This window comes from Giraffa tippelskirchi, chromosome 1, assembly GCF_054371585.1.
Source record: "Giraffa tippelskirchi isolate mGirTip1 chromosome 1, T2T-mGirTip1v1.2.pri, whole genome shotgun sequence".
NCBI lineage: Eukaryota > Metazoa > Chordata > Mammalia > Artiodactyla > Giraffidae > Giraffa > Giraffa tippelskirchi.
The window spans coordinates 7,148,399-7,168,609 of NC_137275.1; the positions used below are offsets into that span (position 1 = coordinate 7,148,399).

Here is a 20,211-nt window from a genome sequence, read left to right on the forward strand (position 1 = left end):
TGTGGTGTATTACATTGATTGACTTGTGGATGTTAAAAAAACCTTGCATTCCTGGGATAAAGCCCACTTGGTCATGATGTATGATCTTTTTAATATGATGTTGGATTCTGTTTGCTAGAATTCTCACTGTTTGCAGATGACATGATCCTCTACATAGAAAACCCTAAAGACTCTACTAGAAAATTACTAGAGCTAATCAATGAATATAGTAAAGTTGCAGGATATAAAATTAACACACAGAAATCCCTTGCATTCCTATACTCCAATAATGAGAAAACAGAAAGAGAAATTAAGGAAACAATACCATTCACCATTGCAACAAAAAGAATAAAATACTTAGGAATATATCTACCTAAAGAAACAAAAGACTTATATATAGAAAACTATAAAACACTGATGAAAGAAATCAAAGAGAACACAAACAGATGGAGAAATATACCGTGTTCATGGATTGGAAGAATTAATATAGTGAAAATGAGTATACTACCCAAAGCAATCTATAGATTCAATGCAATCCCTATCAAGCTACCAATGGTATTTTTCACAGAACTAGAACAAATCATCTCACAATTTGTATGGAAATATAAGAAACCTCGAATAGCCAAAGCAATCTTGAGGAAGAAGAATGGAACTGGAGGAATCAACCTGCCTGACTTCAGGCTCTACTACAAAGCCACAGTCATCAAGACAGTATGGTACTGGCACAAAGATAGAAATATAGATCAATGGAACAAAATAGAAAGCCCAGAGATAAACCCACGCACCTATGGACACCTTATCTTCGACAAAGGAGGCAAGAATATACAATGGAGAAAAGACAATCTCTTTAACAAGTGGTGCTGGGAAAACTGGTCAACCACTTGTAAAAGAATGAAACTAGAACACTTCCTAACACCATACACAAAAATAAACTCAAAATGGATTAACGATCTAAACGTAAGACCAGAAACTATAAAACTCCTAGAGAAAAATATAGGCAAAACACTCTCCGACATAAATCACAGCAGGATCCTCCATGACCCACCTCCCAGAATATTAGAAATAAAAGCAAAAATAAACAAATGGGACCTAATTAAAATTAAAAGCTTTTGCACAACAAAGGAAACTACAAGCAAGGTGAAAAGACAGCCTTCAGAATGGGAGAAAATAATAGCAAACGAAGCAACAGACAAACAATTAATCTCAAAAATATACAAGCAACTTCTGCAGCTGAATTCCAGAAAAATAAACGACCCAATCAAAAAATGGGCCAAAGAACTAAACAGACATTTCTCCAAAGAAGACATACAGATGGCTAACAAACACATGAAAAGATGCTCAACATCACTCATTATCAGAGAAATGCAAATCAAAACCACAATGAGGTATCATTTCACACCAGTCAGAATGGCTGCTATCCAAAAGTCTACAAGCAATAAATGCTGGAGAGGGTGTGGAGAAAAGGGAATCCTCTTACACTGTTGGTGGGAATGCAAACTAGTACAGCCACTATGGAGAACAGTGTGGAGATTCCTTAAAAAACTGGGAATAGAACTGCCATATGACCCAGCAATCCCACTGCTGGGCATACACACCAAGGAAACCAGAACTGAAAGAGACGCGTGTACCCCAATGTTCATCGCAGCACTGTTTACAATAGCCAGGACATGGAAGCAACCTAGATGTCCATCAGCAGACGAATGGATAAGGAAGCTTTGGTACATATACACAATGGAATATTACTCAGCCATTAAAAAGAATACATTTGAATCGGTTTTATTGAGATGGATGAAACTGGAGCCCATTATACAGAGTGAAGTAAGCCAGAAAGAAAAACACCAATGCAGTATACTAATGCATATATATGGAATTTGAAAGATGGTAACGATAACCCTATATGCGAGACAGAATAAGAGACACAGATGCATGGAACAATTTTATGGTCTCTGAGGGAGAAGGTGAGGGTGGGACGCTCTGGGAGAATAGCATTGAAACATGTATATTATCATATGTGAAACAGAACACCATTCCATGTTCGATGCATGAGACAAATGCTCAGGACCGGGGCAACGGGATGACCCAGAGGGATGGGATGGGGAGGGAGGTGGGTGGGGGGTCCAGGAAGGGGAACACATGTAAACCCATGGCTGATTCATGTCAATGTATGGCAAAAACTATTACAATATTGTAAAGTAATTAGCCCCCAACTAAAATAAATAAATTTATTAAAAACAAAACAAAACAAAAAAAAGAAAACAAGAACCCAAAGGGGAAGACTCTTGTGCGAGAGAAAAAGTGTGTGTGTGTGTGAGAGAGACAGAGAGAGAGAGAAAGTATGTGTGGTGTTAGAGAGAGAAAAGAAAGGATTACTTTAAGACACAGAGAAATATGAGTGACATGATTTCTATATATTGGTGTTTATAGTAATCTGTTTGGTATTTGTCATGTTCAACTGGATCAAACATAAAACTAATAAACTAGAGCTATAAATTATATACCATAGGTAAGACAATCAGTTACAGATTGAGAGAGCAGAAAATTCATATTGCATGTCACCTTCACTAGTATCTATTAAACACATCTCTTAAAAAACTATAAACAGAAGGTTTATTTTAAAAGATACACAAACGACTTTAAAAACTGTTAAAATCTAGACATTTACAATGGAAAAACTTATTAAATAACCATATTAGTATGAAAATGTACCTTAAAGGTTAAGATATTTAGGGTTCAAAACTTGGACAAGTAAGTGTGCAAATCAAAACACAATTTTTCAGTGAGTTTCCAGACATTGCATAATAAATCTGGGATAATTACAACATTGATCAGTAAAACCCAATTAGAAACAGTTATACCATAGCAAACAGAAATGAATTACCTCGTCTTCGCCCATAACTCCTCGCTGCATGTAAACAAAGGACAAATTGTAAAATGTCAGAACTAAAAATAAGCCCACATAAACAAACATTTGTGACATGGAAAGCTATGTGGGCATCTGGAAATTAGAACTACTTTGTCTTAAGAGCTACCTCAATATCATCACACAACATGTGCATGGTATTTTAATATTTACAAAGCACTCTCTTATGTGCCATCTGAACCATATAAACACTGTGAAATTAACTGGAAATACAAAATTTATTCTCAATTATGTTCAAGTTCATGAATAAATATTTGTTTAATCTAATCAGGATAGGAATATGTAATACTTTATGGTTAAATAGCATCCCAAACACTTTTCCCAATGGATGGAAACAGCTTGAATTGAATCCTTATTTTTCTACTTTTTATTATATAAAGTGATACAGCATATAATGTCCAACTAGTAATTCAGGTCAACATCACTTTTTATGCAAAGCCCTGCATAGAAAAATAACTGGAAGACACAGAAGAGTGAAAAGAGAAGACAGTATTGAACTGGTCCTCTGAAGTCTACAGAGCTTAGACAGACAGAATACAAGAAACAAACTCATGTTCAAACTTGCCTAAGTGAAGAAATGATCAATGACAGACTAATAATGCTTTCAATCTTTTTGGTACATTTTGTAACAGCTAAGTGTTTAGTGTCTCCACACCTGGAGTAAGAGGGATTCCGATACAAACTATTATTAGTATCTTCGAAGAATAGTACATATGATAAATCTTTAAAAGTGTAAAGCAGAAAGCATCTCAACCTATGTTACTAGCAGTTTACATATTCCTCATGGAGAAAAAAACATTGCAATTTATTTTTCATAAGAATACCACTTTGATAAAATCTACAACTTGTTTTTAAATAACTTAGCTCCCAAATCCGAGTATACTATGAGTATTTCTACTCTAGAATTAGCAGTAAACCAAAAATGACTGTCAAAATCAAGATCTTAATTCATATTCATCGATTTTTTTTAGGTCTGGGAAAAATCTGTTATTGAAAAATTTCAAGCCAAAAATATATATTAAAGGTTGTCAGAAATGTAGTCTCTCCAAAGGTATGAAATTTAAAGATCAAAGGAAAACACTTTATATCATTAAACACATTCTATTGTAGAGATTTTACTAAATTAAAAATATATATATACTAAGGCTTTAATATAAAGAAGTGTGTCTACAGGGTGGGGCTATAGTCTTAGTTCCCTTATAATAAAAAGGGGAGAACAAAACCTGAAAAGTCTTAATCGTTTTTATTTCAAGAAATAAGCCAGTAAATGTAAGGTTTATATTAGTCTTTTATATAAAGTAACTTCATTAACATCCCTACATTTTACAGTCTTTAGTTACGTATACTGTATGTAGACTGTTGTCTTCTGTTAAATAAATGCAGACCTAACGTGTCCATGAGCTCCAGTTACCTCAAAACCTGGCAGATTTACCTCACCTATATACACATTTATATATAGCTTATCTCTGTGTGTTTATGTATATATACAGATTATATTAATATATAGCTTAACTGATTTATATATTAGTTTAGGGTAAGGGTAGGGTTGGAAGTGGCACTTAGAATTTTGTCATCTAGGTCTTCTAAGATATATAGTCCTTAAGAAAAACAGGGTCTCAAAGAGATAGAAGATCAACTATGGAAAATCAGACACTAGGAATTATAAAAGGAGTTATCAAGAACAGGCTATGGAAGAATGGATTCCCTGAAGTCTTCATAGTTGTATTCAGCATCAAAGTGGTCAACAGGCCCCAAAGCACTTCACAGCTTAAATCAAAAGTTGGGCTTCCTGCTTATCTGAAGGCATTAATCTAATATAAATTTGCTTTGGGGAATTTCATTCATGTTTGTAGAGGGTCAAATATTCAAAAGAAAATAAAACTTTTCATCAAATTTAAAGTCATATTATAAGTTAAGTAATAATGTACAAACTCCAGGAGATAGTGAAGGACAGGGAGGACTGGTGCACTCCAGTCCACGGGTCACAACGAGTCAGACATGACTTAGCAACTGTACAATTAATTCATGATCTATTGATAAAATTAATGATATCATAACCAGTTTATGGTCTTAGCTTTTATGTTTTTAGCTGAGGCTATTCAACACTAAAATAGTGAAAATATGTACAAATGTTCACAGCATCTTAGGTTTCATCTCATTTCTAGGCTTGAACACATTACTTAGAAAGTTTCTCCAACTATCTCATACCTGAGGAATTTTAGAATCCTGTAAAGAGCTATTGCCCTTATTTCTTGGACAACTCTCAGATTCCAAGTCTCTACATTACCAAAAATAGAACTGACTGCAGATGAAGCTAAACCATGTGAAACATTCCCTATTCCCTGTCATGGAAATAACCAATCTGCTACCATTATGCTAAACAATGGTGTGTGTACTCAACTTTCCCACTAATATTTCTATGTGAATTTCACGGATATGTTTCATTGTAACCGAATTAGAATTATCAGAAATCCTCAGTGAGAAAAGAAAATCATTAAATAATGCAGTAATCATTATGTTTTAATTAAAACAGACTTCTTTAAGCAGTATGCCGCTCCCAAACTCTAAGAGTATGATTCAGAGAAAAAAAAAATCATATAATTTGTAGTATAAAAACACTGTACTTAGAGTATTAAATTTCAGGTACATAGATTTATAAAGCATCATAAAAAGTGAGGAACTGGCTATTTAACATACATGTATATATATGTATATATTTATGTATGTGTGTTAAAATATGTATTATAGACACACACATGTATATTTCTTTGTTTTCAATGACGGTAATAAGGATGTGAGAAAAGCCTGAAGATCCTTCCTATACAAGGGATGTTACAGTTTGGTCCTGGTCACCGATAATCTGTTTAGATTCTAACCTGCAGCTACTTATAAAGAAACAGGATAATTCTAACCTTCTCCTTAGGACCTTTGTGCCCTTAGGTATTTACTCTGAGCAACAGTCTGTGGTTCCTGAATTACTGCAACTGGAGGAAGGGATCGGTAAACACACCAAATCAGCTGGAAATATTTAAAGGTTAACGTCTTCTTGGTGTGAAGCTAAAGACATTCTTATTTTTTGTTCTAAAAAAGCCAAACCAAGGAGAGAAATATTTCCCCCCAGTCACAATTCTTTTCAAGATTCAAAATAAATCTGCTATGATCTACTTCACTTCCATCAGCATCAAAAAAGAACTGATTGCATACTCAAGTTTCCTATTTTCATGACTGAATATACTTAAAACAATTTCATTACTGAGTACATTTTCTTAATTAAAAGATACACAAAATTTCCTCCTAAAATAGAGCAAGCTCTTGATTACAAACATGGCTACATGCGGTTAATCACAACAAATCTGAATTTCAAACCAGCTTGCCACCCCCTCCCCACACTTCTGCTGCTCCCCTTTTGAAAAATCGTCTGTACTAATGAAAACGTACGCTATTTTCCTTGGGAGACATGTGAAGGGAGTACAGTAATAGAAACAAATACTCCAATGATACACCATTTTGTATTACTCCTAGAAAAGATTTTTTTTACTATTGTTAATTAAAAATGCAAGATTTATACACTTAGAAATACAAACATTAAAGCTGTCATTCTAACATCAGACAGTAAAACCTTTGATTTTTAGACAATCTACCCATTGCTATATAATGCAACTTCCCTAAGGTAGTTCTAGATGTTAAAGCTGGGCTCTTCTACAATATCTGAATTATTCAACAGTGGCAGTGTTCACTAGTCAACTGGATTTTTAACTGAATTGAGGAACATGGTCTATTGTAGAGCCTATTTGCAGTTATATTTCTATGACATTTTTTATTGTAAATCTGTAAGAAAAAAAAAGAAAAAACCTAAAGAACAACTTCATGAGACATACTGGTATGGGATTATAACTTTTTCTATATCTGAGTAAAAAGAGGCTCAGAGTTAATGGATTTGCCAGGGGTACTTCAGAGTTTCAGCTATTTTGACCAACTTCCTGACCTTTACTCCAGTTCCTGTTTATCCTTTTTTATCCCTTACTTAAAAGGAGTATTTACATGTTTAGCTATCATGCTAATTACTCAGGAAGGTAGAATCACAAAATCTTTACAACGTCTGCCTAACCTTCATAACCCCTAGACCTGCGTTTATATATTATCTTTTAATGGACTCAAGCCTAACTCCACTAGAACATCACAGATTTCTGCCAGTCCTGTATTAGCTAAGGAATGATCTTAAACTGTAAGAGGTGTGTGTTTATTTTAATGTGCATTTGTGCACCATCAAAAGTCACCTTGGGTGCCACAAGGGCAAGTGCACCACGCTTGAGAAACACTGCTTGAGAAATCATTTCACTTTTATTGACTCCAACTTTGAGCTTCTTCCAAATGGTTCTAGTTAGGCTTTCTGAAATAACATAAGTCTCTGTTCACTACACATAACTTCCTTCAAACACTTGAAAATTCCAGTTATATTCCCCAAACAGATCCAGCTTCTTCATTTATGCACAAGACACATTTTTTCCTCTTTCAAAGTCATTTTGTCACTGTTTATCACCCATTACCACAACCGACTTGTATTGTCAGGAACTGTTCTAAATTCTTCATGTGAATGAAATCACTCACTTCTCACAGAATCCCTCTGAGGCAGGCAAAATGCTGTCTTTCTTTTACACATGAGGACTCGGAGTCAAAGGGAAGTTAGGTAAACTGCCCAAGGTTACACAGTTAGAAATAGCAAACTTGGGTTTAAACCCAGATAACCTGGCTCCAGAGTCTGTAACTCCAACCACTGCCAACTATTGCTAAACCACCACATGGAAGAAATACTGATGTAGAATTTATGACCAATATTGATTTTAAAGATCAATAATATCATCTATGCTTGTTGGTTAAATAATATTACTAAATCAGTTGCCTAATAGTGAGTTAAACTTGTGACAAACTAAAAAGAGCAACAATTTAAAAAGCAGGTCTATGTACTGAGATGCTATAATTTCTTTAATCAATCAATAATATTTAATAATAACTCAGTATAGGCAGAAGTTTGATATTAATATCACTTAAGTCTCACTTCTCTCTTCAGTAACCTTGACACTACAAAACCCCTTACATTCTTAACATTTAATACTTTCTTACCCTACAAATATACCCTATTTTCTGCTCTTGCTTTTCCTCTTAACCAAGGATCCCAAGTAAATATTTTTCCCCCTCTCTGGATCCAATTGTTTCTACTAGCCTAAACACTTCTGATGTCCTAGATTCATCATCATTTTTCTCCCCTAGTCCCTTGCCAGAAGTTCAGAATTTCCAGGATGGCTTACTGTACTGAGTATGTACTATAACCCTAAAATGGAATTCTGTAAAGGATGCTAACATAAAAAATAAAAAAAACAGATTTGGCCGTAAGATGTAACTCCTGCCTGCCTTAATTTTATTATTCTCCAAACAAATCCAACTCTTTCAGCTACTCATAGGACATGATTTTTACTCTTTCAAAGTCATTTTTGAAAATATATATTTAATAAAATACGATTAGGTCTACTATGTGATGAAACATTCAACAACATCTAGATTATTTACAAAGGTTTTAGACAACTGAAGAAGTCAATTAGTTTAATAATGTTTAGTGCAACCAAAAGTAAAAACTGTGGCTACTAAGCTCTGCTCACATAGAACCAACACATTCTATTGTGATTATGATATACCTCTGAATCATTCTATTTTACTATGTATTCAGCAGTCTAAGAACATCTGTGAATGATCTAACAAATTATCTCATACAGCACTTTCCTTCAGATAGATTTTAACAGAATACGTGAAACATATGCAAATTCACTTTTCAACTGAATAGCTTTTCTTAGAAGTTAAAAATAGAAATGTGAATGATCTTTATTTACCACACAGACTGTTCCAAAAGAAAAGAATTCAAGGAAGTCAGGATCAGTATATTAAAAATGTATCATTACCTAAAGTTACTATTTTAAAAATCAAGCCATAAAAGTAATAAAGATTATGATCTATTTTCTGTTCAATTTCAACAATATAATTTTCAATCACAGATTTAGAATTCAGAGACCAGCTGCTTAAATGATGATATGGTGTGTTAATTCCATGGTAGAAAAAAGGCTGCATGAAGAAGTCCTGGGATGTAATTTCTAGACTTTCTGGTCAAAGTCTATGTACTGCTAGACCTCTGTAAGGCCTGGCGTGAACATGACCTCAGTCTACAGTGCAGAGTCTGTTAATACTGTGACAATTCTACTTCTAACCATCCTAGAAGAGCCTCAGGAATAAATAAACCAGTGATTAGACTAGGCTGGCATGTGATGGGTGCTCGGTACAGAAGGGTCAAATGTTGAACAAATCAATCTGTCACCTCACTTAACGCTTTGCTTCTTCAATTCTTTTATTCCATAATCCTGTCTACCTTGACCATCTCCTAGGTAGCCTAGACTTTCTTCCTATCTTTCCATCTTTACTTAATATTAATTTTTACTTAATGCTAGAGTTCACATGGTCTAGCTTCACACTGGCCGTTTTTTCACTCTTTTTCTCAACTTCATTGCTAACTTTTTTCAGCAAAGCTTTAGTTGAAAAAGAAAGCCATTCTAGCAATTAATTATGTACTTTAAAGGAAGTCCTATATTATATTTACCATTCCTTCTTCATCCTTCTTCCCTCTTCTCAGACCTGCCCCCTGATTTAAAAGTAACCTTTGTGAACGGTATTTTAATCCTGCCATGTCTACTTCAAAGTCATGGAAGTGCTAGGTACTGTGACTTCAAATGCAATGTTTGTCCAACAGAAAGAAAACAACTTTAATGAAAGTCTACTTATTCTTTTTCACGAGAGTAAAATTCACTGTGTAAACTTTCTAACTAGAATAAATTAAGTTTGACTACCATATTTACAGAATCACCAGTATATTCCTTAGTCAAACATAAACACAAGTGCTATAATATTTAACAAGTTCTACACATTTTGTAAATAGTATCTCATTTAATTCTCATAATGAACTTTGAGACTGCTATTCTCATTTCACAGATGGGAAGCTAAGGCTCATGAAGTTACTTGACAAGTTAATATAATAACTGGAAAGCTGATATTCAAACTCAGGGCTGCCTCTGTAGTTATAATCATTGAATTAAATCATACTGTCACAAATACACTTCAGTGGCTGCTTTGCCAGTGAGAATATGTTCAAACTTCTAATTCTATTTGCTATACAGGAAGAGTTGCAGTTTCATTTTTATACTTATAAAATGATTAACTTGTATGTATGGGGAGGGTTTAGAGAAACATGTATTCAGTCATCTTTATATACATCAATTGAAAACAAAATGTTTTTTGTAAAAACTTACCATTTAACATCAATAGATTGTCAGTTCCTGGATGTGGATAGCTCAATCGACCTTTAAAAAGATGGGAAAGGGAAGTTTGAAGATTATGGAGCTATTTGAAAAGCAAAAAAAAAAAAAGGAAGGGGAGTAAGGAGGAGAAATTTACTGAGCACAGTACAGTTCTTCAGGAATAAAAATGTTTAGCTCAAAGTGTATTAACTGAAACTGTCTTTGGAAGTTGAAAACGAAAACAGTGAACTTTAGTTCTCAGAATATAAGAGCACAATGGGATTTGAGAGCAACGCTTACAGAATCAAGTTTTCTTTTTTTGGAATGTAAAAACAATGTAGGTATCCTAGTCTTTCAAACTTAACACAGGATGTGAAAATTTAAAAAAACATTCTCAAATTTGTTTGTAATTCTCTCTAAAGACATATTTTCCCAAAAATCATATTTGAAGGACAGAAACTTATATTCTTAAAAGAACACAACCAAAATATCAAAATAAAAATAAATCTCAAAAACTCTTCTCAACTTGCACTTGAATTCAATATGATTTTATAAGCTAAATTTAAATAAAGCTTAATAAAAACACCTTAAAGGTTTTACTACAAATGATATTAGAAATTTAATACTGTTTGATATTGTTCAAAGGTTATAAATGAGACAAAAATAAAAACAAAAAATGCAAATATTAAAGCTTAAGAGCATAATACTTCTTTTTGAGTCATCCTTCATTAGGGAATTTTGCATTTAGAAAAATACATAAGGGACAACTACTATATACTGCTGTGGAAGAGAAAAAAGTTGTATATGAACAACTGCTGCAGTTTTACAACATAACATTTATTTGATTAAATCCCAATAGTGAGGATGATCATTTGTCTGTAGTCCATGAAAATATTTGATTAAATCCCAATAGTGAGGATGATCATTTGTTTGTAGTCCATGAAAATATAGGATTTTCCTCGAATGACAGAATCTCTGATAGACTATTAGAAAGGTACATTAAAATCTGCTTAGAAAACTTCGAAAAATTAAATATCTGTGAGATTGCATTTTAGTAACTTTTAGCACAGCCCTTGAAAAAGACACTATAACAGAGTGCAGTGTATTGATACCAGAGGGAGAAACCAATGACTGTCAATGGACCTGACACGATTTGTAAGGAGTACAGAGTAACTGTATCTACCTTTACCGCTTTAGCAAGTACTTTATATTCTAAGGGTCCTCTCCAAAATATCCCACACAAAACAGATATTTTCTACTGGCTTTTAATTATGAAGTTAAAGAATTTTATCATCTCCAGTACAAGAACAAGTGGCAAAGGTAATCCATTTTGATGTTAAAACAGATAAGCAGACATATATATATATATGTGTGTGTATATATGTATGTATAGGTATATATATATATGTATGTGTATACATACATACATATGTGTATACATACACACACACATGTCATCTGAGTTCTAATTTAACTACACACTTCCTTTTCACACTGAACTTAAACTAAATGTTTCTGACCTTCAAAGGACAAATTACCAGCCCTTATTGACTCCTAAGTTTCATGCAGCATGACATTAGTTAACGGAATGCCATACAAATAAGTTTACTGATGTGATACTTTAGTATGGAGTAAGTACAAAGGGCACAAGATAGAGTTAGGAAGCAGAGCTCTCTTGAACTAGATTTCAACAGCATGGAACATTACTTTGAAGGATCATAGTTTATTTTGGAAATATGCCTATTTCTAAACATCTTGTTGCAGATGACCAAATTTAGAGAACAATTTAAGGCTACAAAAAAAATCACCGTTATACTTGAGACTGAAAACCAAAATCCTTAACAAAGTGGCAACCTGTATTGCTCTGTTCAGTGTAACAAGTTCTTTAGTCTGTACACTGATGCTAAGGATACAAACACTAGTGAGATAGTCTCTGCTTACGATGCGGTAGGTGAGACAGACACAAATAAACAATTCCAATACATTTAGCCAAGGGTAAAGAGTTATGTACAGTAGGCTATATTAAAAAAACAAAAACACAAATGAGTATTTAAACAAGTCCAGGAATTCAAGCAAGATTTCCAAGAAAAGTAAACTAAGCAAAGCCTTAAGCCTAGTTCCACTTCAAAAGACACTCAACTTCCAATTGCCACGTAATTATCCTCTAATAGGGACTTCCCTCGGAGAAGGCAATGGCACCCCACTCCAGTACTCTTGCCTGGAAAATCCCATGGACGGAGGAGCCTGGTAGGCTACAGTCCATGGGGTCGCTAAGAGTCGGACACTACTGAGCAACTTCACTTTCACTTTTCCCTTTCATGCACTGGAGAAGGAAATGGCAACCCACTCCAGTATTCTCGCCTGGAGAATCCTAGGGACGGTGGAGCCTGGTGGGCTGCCGTCTATGGGGTCGCACACAGTCGGACACGACTGAAGCGACTTAGCAGCAGCAGCAGGGGCTTCCCTGGTGGCTCAGACAGTAAAGCGTCTTCCTGCAATGCGGGAGACCTGGGTTCAATCCTTGGGTCAGGAAGATCTCCTCGAGAAGGAAATGGTAACCCACTCCAGTACTCTTGCCTGGAAAATTCCATGGACTGAGGAGCCTGGTAGGCTACAGTCCATTGGGTTGCAAAGAGTCAGACACGACTGAGCAAGTTCACTTTCACTATCCTCTAATAGGTTCACTGTTCACTTTATTTTTTATCCCAAGACACAGGTAACAAGATATTTTCATTACTAATATTCTTTTGACTTGGCTCTGAATGGACCTAAAAGGCACACCTTATGTGGAAAGTTCAATAAACAGATATTCTATTTGCAAATGGATAGATATGCGCAAATATGTTCTAAAATATAATTCTTCAAAGAAGAAAATCTCTCAAGATAATAAAATACTCGAAATTGAAATAAGCAGATTTAGATTTGTTTTAAAATTACCCAGTTACTTTTCCTCTACCATAGTGAAATACTAATACATCTTTACAAGTAAACTTTCACAGCTCTATTTTACATGTGAGTAAGTAAGTGTTAGTTGCTCAGTCAAGTAGGACTCTTGCAACCCATGGACTGTATGTAGCCTCCCAGGCTCCTCTGTCCATGGGATTTTCTAGGCAAGAATACTGAAATAGGTTGCCATTCCCTTCTCCAGAGGATCTCCCCAACCCAGGGATAGAATCCAGGTCTCCTGCATTGCAGGTAGATTCTTTACCATCTGAGCCATGACGGAAGGCCATCTATTTTACAAGGGATAGTATTAAAATTACTTTCATTAAGAATCTGCCAATTGACAGTAATAACTAACACTGGAAGTTTAATGGGCTTCCCTGGAGAATAGGATTGGCCTAACCCACTCCAGGATTCGTGCCTGGAGAATTCCACTGACAGAAGAGCCTGGCGGGCTACAGTCCACTGGGTTGTGAAGAGTCAGACATGACTGAGCGACTAACACCTGCACTTGGGGGGTGTATGATGTGCCAGGAGCTTTTCTAAGTTCTTCCCAATGAGTTACTTAACCCTCACAACAATCCTGACTTAGGTACCATTATCTCCCCACTTGAAGATAAACCTTGCCACAAAAAGTGAAACATCTCGCCCAAGATTACACCACCAGCAGGATTCGATTCAGGCAGATTAGCTCCATACTTAGTCACTATCTTAGAATGACTTCCTAGCTAATAACAATCTGGAGAAAAGTATGCATGGTTGGTTGTATGAAAAATTCATTCAATGAAAAAATTCACAGAATGATTATGTAGCATAGATAACTTATACTTTAATACAGAAAAAAAACAGAAAAAAAGCCACATTGCTATAAAACCAGTTTCCCCCTATTGTCTAAAGGCCTGTGGCACAGAGGTAGTTGTAGATTAACACCTGTTCTGTCAATACTAGGACACACAAATGGGCAGACACAGAGCTGTCCACAGGGAAAAAAATTAGACTTTCCCAGCCTTTCTTGCAGTTAAGTGTGCCCATATGTCTAATGTGTGGTCAACAAATGTAAAACAAAACTGGTAAGTGAAGTTTCTGGAAAGTATCCTTAAAAGAGAAGCTCTTCCCTTTTCTTTACCATTTCTCCTGCTTTCTGGAATGCATATGCAATGGCTCAACAGAATCAGGCATCTTAGATCATGAGGCAGAAGCTGGGTGTGAAGACTACAAGACTGAAGGACCCAAGACCCATGAGAACCACAACACTACTTCTCGGAGTCTTATGTTTATGTAAAAGAGAAAACGCCTATCTTACTTGAGCTACTTGGGCGTTCTCGGTTATACCAGAAGAAGTTAACTTTACAGATAAAGTCCTCCAGCCGTGAGTTTGAGCAAACTGAATTTTAAGTAATTGGCTATTACTTATGATTGTAAAAATATGACAAAATATAGTAATGTCATGATGATGGTTTTAACATATCTAAAGAAATAGGTATATACTCCTTCTTGGTCTCTTTTACATTAAAACGCTATAAAACTGAAAATAAATAATTTTGAAAAATCTGTATTCTTAGGTGTTGGTGAATAATTAGAAGACCTACAGTACCTTAAAAATTGTCTTATTAGTCTATTATGATTTTAACAATATGCATAATACATATACAAAAAGATAATTCATGTTAGCCATTTCAGATGCATATTACCACATCAAAAAACACTGACAAATATGACAACTGCATACAACTTACCAATTATAAAGATAAATTGTTCACAAGGCAATATTTAAAGACATGCAATAAGTTAAGCCAATATTAGACTATTCACATATATATTCATATATATATATATTTATTGATATGTAACAGCACATAAGTTCTTTCTCCAAACAACTTACTACCAACACAAAGAACTGATTAGTGACAAAATGATAAAACTTCTTATTTCATGTTTCCTTAGATTTACAAACATTCTTTTAAAGTTATAGAAATATGAATTAAAAAGGATAGAATGAAGCAATTACTTCCCCAACATCTCTTAATGTTTGTGTATTCTCAAATTTAAAGCTTCTAGTTAATGAGAAGATACCCATTTGATGAGTTTAGTTGCTAAGTTGTGTCCAACTCTTTTGTGACCTCATGGATTGTAGCCCACCAGGCTCCTCTGTTCATGGGATTTTCTAGGCAAAAATACTGGAGTCGGTTGCCATCTCCTACTCTAAGGGATGGCCTTGACCAAGGAGTTGAATCCACGTTTCCTGCATTGGCAGGCGAATTCTTCAACGCAGAGCCACTAGGGAAGCCCCTTCGATGAAGTACTGTCTTACTTCCTTTCCCGGATACCATATTCTCTTGCTTCTCCTCTATCAGCAGCCACTCTTAAGGTCTTCTTTGCAAGTAATTTATCTTCCTCCTCTTCTCAACCCTTAAATGCTAAAGCCCCAGCAGTCAATCCTCAGACTTCTCTCTCTACACTGTCTCCCTAGATGACATTATCTGCTACCAAAACTTCATATGTCATCTCTAAGCAGATGCCACTCACATTATCTCTCTTAACTGTAACTCTCTACCTGAACTCTGTATTTCCCCAAATTAGCATACAGTACTTTTTCCCTTTAGTTTGCTCATCTCTAAACTTTGGGTTACCTTATTCCCCGCTCTGACTAATCTGTGTATAAATCTGTCACCTGTTCTCTTATCAACACACAGCCCAACCTGAGTACTCTTCACCAGCTCCTTCACTGTCTGCCTGGCCTAAGCCATCCCCATCTCCTCACAGATGGCCAGAATAACCTCACGGTCTTGTTTCCACTCAGCAGTCTGTGTGATCCTTCTAAAACCTAAGTCGGCTTATGTCGCTCTATTGCTTAAAACCCTCCCACACTTATATGGCCCCTCATCGTCTACCATTCTAACCACAATGGCCTCTGCTATTACTCAAACATGCCAGGCATATTCTCATTTCAGGATCTGTATACTTCCTCCCCTTTTTGATCCAAAATGCACTTGCCTACATATGACCAAAGTCACACCTCTCACTTCAGTTAGGTCTTTAACAGATGCCATCACAGACCATCCTGTCTAAAGCTGCTGCTGCAGCTTCATTCTTTCTCTGTGCCCTTGACATTATGTTTCTGCCTTCAAACAGAAGGCAGATTGATTGACAACACTAATTCCTGTTGTCTCTGTCCTTCATTAAACAGATCCATGAGGGCAAGACTGTCATTTTTTATTCCCTACTCTATCTCTAGCATGTAACACAGAGCTTGGTACATAACAGATTCAAATATTTATTAAATGTATGAAAAAAAAATCTCATTCTGTTATGTGAACTATGAGCTTGATCTAAAGCACAGTACCTAAATATGCATTTGTATGTGAGGCATGTAAAAGACATTCTCTCAGTGAATGAAAAAAAAAAATCGCAAAACAAGCTTTTATCAATTCATTTCTAAACCCCTTAAATATGGGGAGGGGAGGGAAAAAGACAAGGCCTGTTTTTGCTCTTTGCCAAGATTAATTTTCCCCATCTCCACAACTGTTTTTTTTTCTTTAATGAATGCATCCAAAAAATGATCTTCAAAGCCCCAATATTCACAGTTAATGATGCCGACCAATTTCTCATTAGTGATGAAAAAGCTGCTGAACAACAATGCCACACGTTCTGCCAACTCTTTTAAACAGGAAAAAAAATAAATCACACATTAGAATCATAAAGAGTTTGAGTTAGAATAGTTAACCAACTAATACGTGGTATGGTGTGGTGGTTCAAAGCACAAACTCAATAACTACTAAATTCCACCGCCTACTAGCAATGAAATTTAGATATTTATTGTTAGTAAGCCACCACAATCATCCAACTCTAAATTAAGGCTAAATATCTACCCTTAGTTATGATAATTAACTAAATTAATACACACATGTAGAGTCCTCAGAACAGAGCTTAGCATATATCAAGTGCTCAATAAATGATAGGTATGATATGTTATAAACTGGGTACATATATTAAACCAACACACATACACAACACTCTTAAATAAGAGCTAATACTTCCTTTTTATGTGCTTTAAACAAAGCATTGCTCCCACTGCTTTGGTAGACTCTTCTCATATTTCTTTCATTATCTACATTTCACCTTTATTTTGAAATCCAATTAGGAAAAAAAAAAAAGGTTCACAGGAAGCCTGATAAAATCCACTCAGAATGTGGTCATTACCAACCTTGAATAACTTCAATCTCTGCTCAGATCCAAAGGGCAGGACAGTCATTCCTGACCTCACTCTTAAATCTCAATGCATGCCTCATAAAAGCCTAAGAATAAGATCATACAAATGTAGAAAAGACCCTTAGATCCAGATCCCAAGAAAGCAACAGAATCATTCCTTACCTTCATCTAATAAAAGCCAGTCTACTTTAGTTTCCAGGAAAATTAATCAAGCTAATTCATTCTTAAATAAGGATCCCATCATAATTTTCTTCACCTAATATTTATAACTTTTAAAACCTTTACCCAATTAATACTAGACCATACATTAGAAGGGCTTCCCCGGTAGCTCAGTTGGTAAAGAATCTGCCTGCAATGCGGTTTGATTCCTGGGTTGGGAAGATTCCCTGGAGAAGGGATAGGCTACCCACTCCAGTATTCTTGGGCTTCCCTGGTGGCTCAGCTGGTAAAGAATCCAGCAGCAATATGGGAGACCTAGGTTCGATTCCTGGGTTGAGAAGATACCCTGGAGGAGGGCATGGTAGCCCACTCCAGTATTCTTGCCTGGAGAATCCCCATGGCCAGAGGAGACTTGCGAGGGCTACAGTCCATGGGGTCTGTAAACACCAAGGAACATAGAATATGAATAAGTTTCTTTTAAGTATAACCACAGAGAAAGCCAAAAACAATAAAGGGCTAAATTTAAGTCATTAATCATCTGGTAAGATAATGTATTATTGTAAAATCACTTCAATAAAACTGGTACTAATTGATATATGCAACTAAATGTTAAAATCATGTTGCACTAATGGTCACAAAACTTTAAATTATAAAAGGGTTTATTAACAAAAGGAATATTGAGAACAACAAATGGGCAATCACACATCATCAGTGGTATTATAAACTGACATAAAACTTAAAAATAAGTTGGCAAAAGAGGGGGGTGGGATGAATTAGAAGATTGGGATTGACACAGACACACTACTATGCATAAAACAGATAACTGATCAGAGCCTGCCGTATAGCACAGGGAGCACAGGGCTCTACAGTGACCTCGATGGGAAGGAAACCCAAAAAGGAGAGGGTATTTGTATGCATAGAGCTAATACACTTCACTTTACAGCAGAAACTAACACAAGACTGTAATGCAACTATACTCCAAAAGAATTAATAAAATAATAAACTTGGTCACGCTGAGGGAATATTAAGACTGCTGGTCACCACCATGGTCTGATCCCACAAGAGTGGGAAATCTGTGAACGATCCCAGTAGCAGCAGACATCATCAAGGACCACAGGTCAAGCAGCAGCCAGGTTTTCAAAAGACACTGTTTTAGAGCCAGAGAAAGAAGACTCCCACTTCCAAACTGAGACTCTGCCCCTCACCCAAGATACATGAGTTTCCTTCCTTCTTATACTTATTGAGACAGGCTGGGACCTGGGACCCTTTGCTGCAGTGAGCTCACCTGCACAAAGGTCTCTTTGAACATCAGAATACAAAGAAACTAAAAATAAAGTGTCTATATGTGCAGTTGCAGCACATTATGAACAATAAGATACAAAAATATCAAAAACTCAACTGCCACTTCTGAGGCATCAGGAGCAAAAGCAAGGCCCTGTGCATGATCAATCGCTGCACACAGTGCCTCCAGGGCCACTGAGGGTGGGTGGACCACTTAGGCCACCCCCTGGCCTGACCCACAGACCCACCCCTACCTTCACCCCATTTAAAGGACCAGTTCGCCGCCTCCCCCCCCGCAGTGAGCATGGGAGGGAACAGTGAAAACCTATTACTTGTTTTCACTCCCTTTTGCTGTAGCAGGAGTCAAAATAAACCTTGCCTCCGTGGTGGCTCAGATAGTAAAGAATCTGCCTGCAATGCAAGGGACACAGGTTCAACCCCTGGGTCAGGAAGGTCCCGTGGAGAAAGGAATGGTGACCCACTCCAGTATGCTTCCCTGGAGAATTCCATGGACAGAGGAGCTAGATGGCTATAGTCCACGGGGTCACAAAGAGTTGGACAAGACTGAGTGACTAACACTTTCACACTTTGGGGGGAAAAAAAAGTTGGCAATATGTGTCTAGTGCTTTGAAAACAAATGTAATGTCTATTCTATGGAAATAAACTCAGAAAAAGCTCACTGACTTTCATTTAAAAATTTAAATACCCAAGTGTACAACTGTAGGGGAATGGTTATACAAACTATTTTGCATGCATGTAAATGATTTTTAAAGTTCTAAATAAATATTGATAAAAAATTTTTGTGGACCAATGTTTAATCTTTCAACCAATAATTTACTGAGCCTGTTCTATTTGGTTGGCACTAATACAGATGCTGATTCAAGATAAAGCAAAAACAGAAGTGGTCAATGCTCGCATGATACACTATCATGTGAATAGAAATACACACTGAAAAAAAAATTACTGAATCAAAAATAAATGAGAAAAGTGCTCCAATTGAAAATCAACATGGTTGCTTAGCAATCCTTACAAAGTAACCCACTACTGACTCGAGTGTTAAAGAGGCTTCACTAAGGAGGTACATGAACCAGGGGTTAGAGACTTCCAACTGAACATGGGAGGACTGAATACATGAGCTCATCTCTGCTGCTTTCTGAAACCCCTAAAATGACAGCACAGAAGTTTTAAAGAGGCATAACCACCATTAGGACAAAGAGAATTGGACAGGATCACAGAACAATCATATCAACATTTTTGAAAGCTGTGAACATGAATGGCTGAGTGGTGGTTGACTGTGGAGACCAGAAATCACCGAAAACACTAAAGGCAACCTGGTGTGTACATGGGGAAGATTATCAAGAAATAAGCCATTTACTATAGCGAAAG

The 20,211-nt window shown here is 36.0% G+C and overlaps 1 protein-coding gene across 38 annotated transcripts in view; it reads right to left on the reverse strand.

The window, feature by feature from the left end:
- Positions 1 to 20,211, reverse strand: part of CPEB2 (cytoplasmic polyadenylation element binding protein 2) — a 75,049-nt gene that overhangs the window by 29,007 nt on the left and 25,831 nt on the right. For 22 of the 38 annotated variants that reach the window (XM_081483880.1, XM_081483634.1, XM_081483010.1 and 19 more), the window contains one exon: positions 10,246 to 10,296. The exons of 2 other annotated variants lie outside the window; for them this stretch is intronic. In XM_081483880.1, coding sequence (XP_081340006.1) covers positions 10,246 to 10,296 — 51 coding nt within the window. Of the gene's footprint in view, positions 1 to 2,857; positions 2,882 to 10,245; positions 10,297 to 20,211 lie in introns of all 38 variants that reach the window. 14 more of the 38 variants (XM_081483964.1, XM_081483353.1, XM_081596898.1 and 11 more) reach the window with 1 other exon arrangement.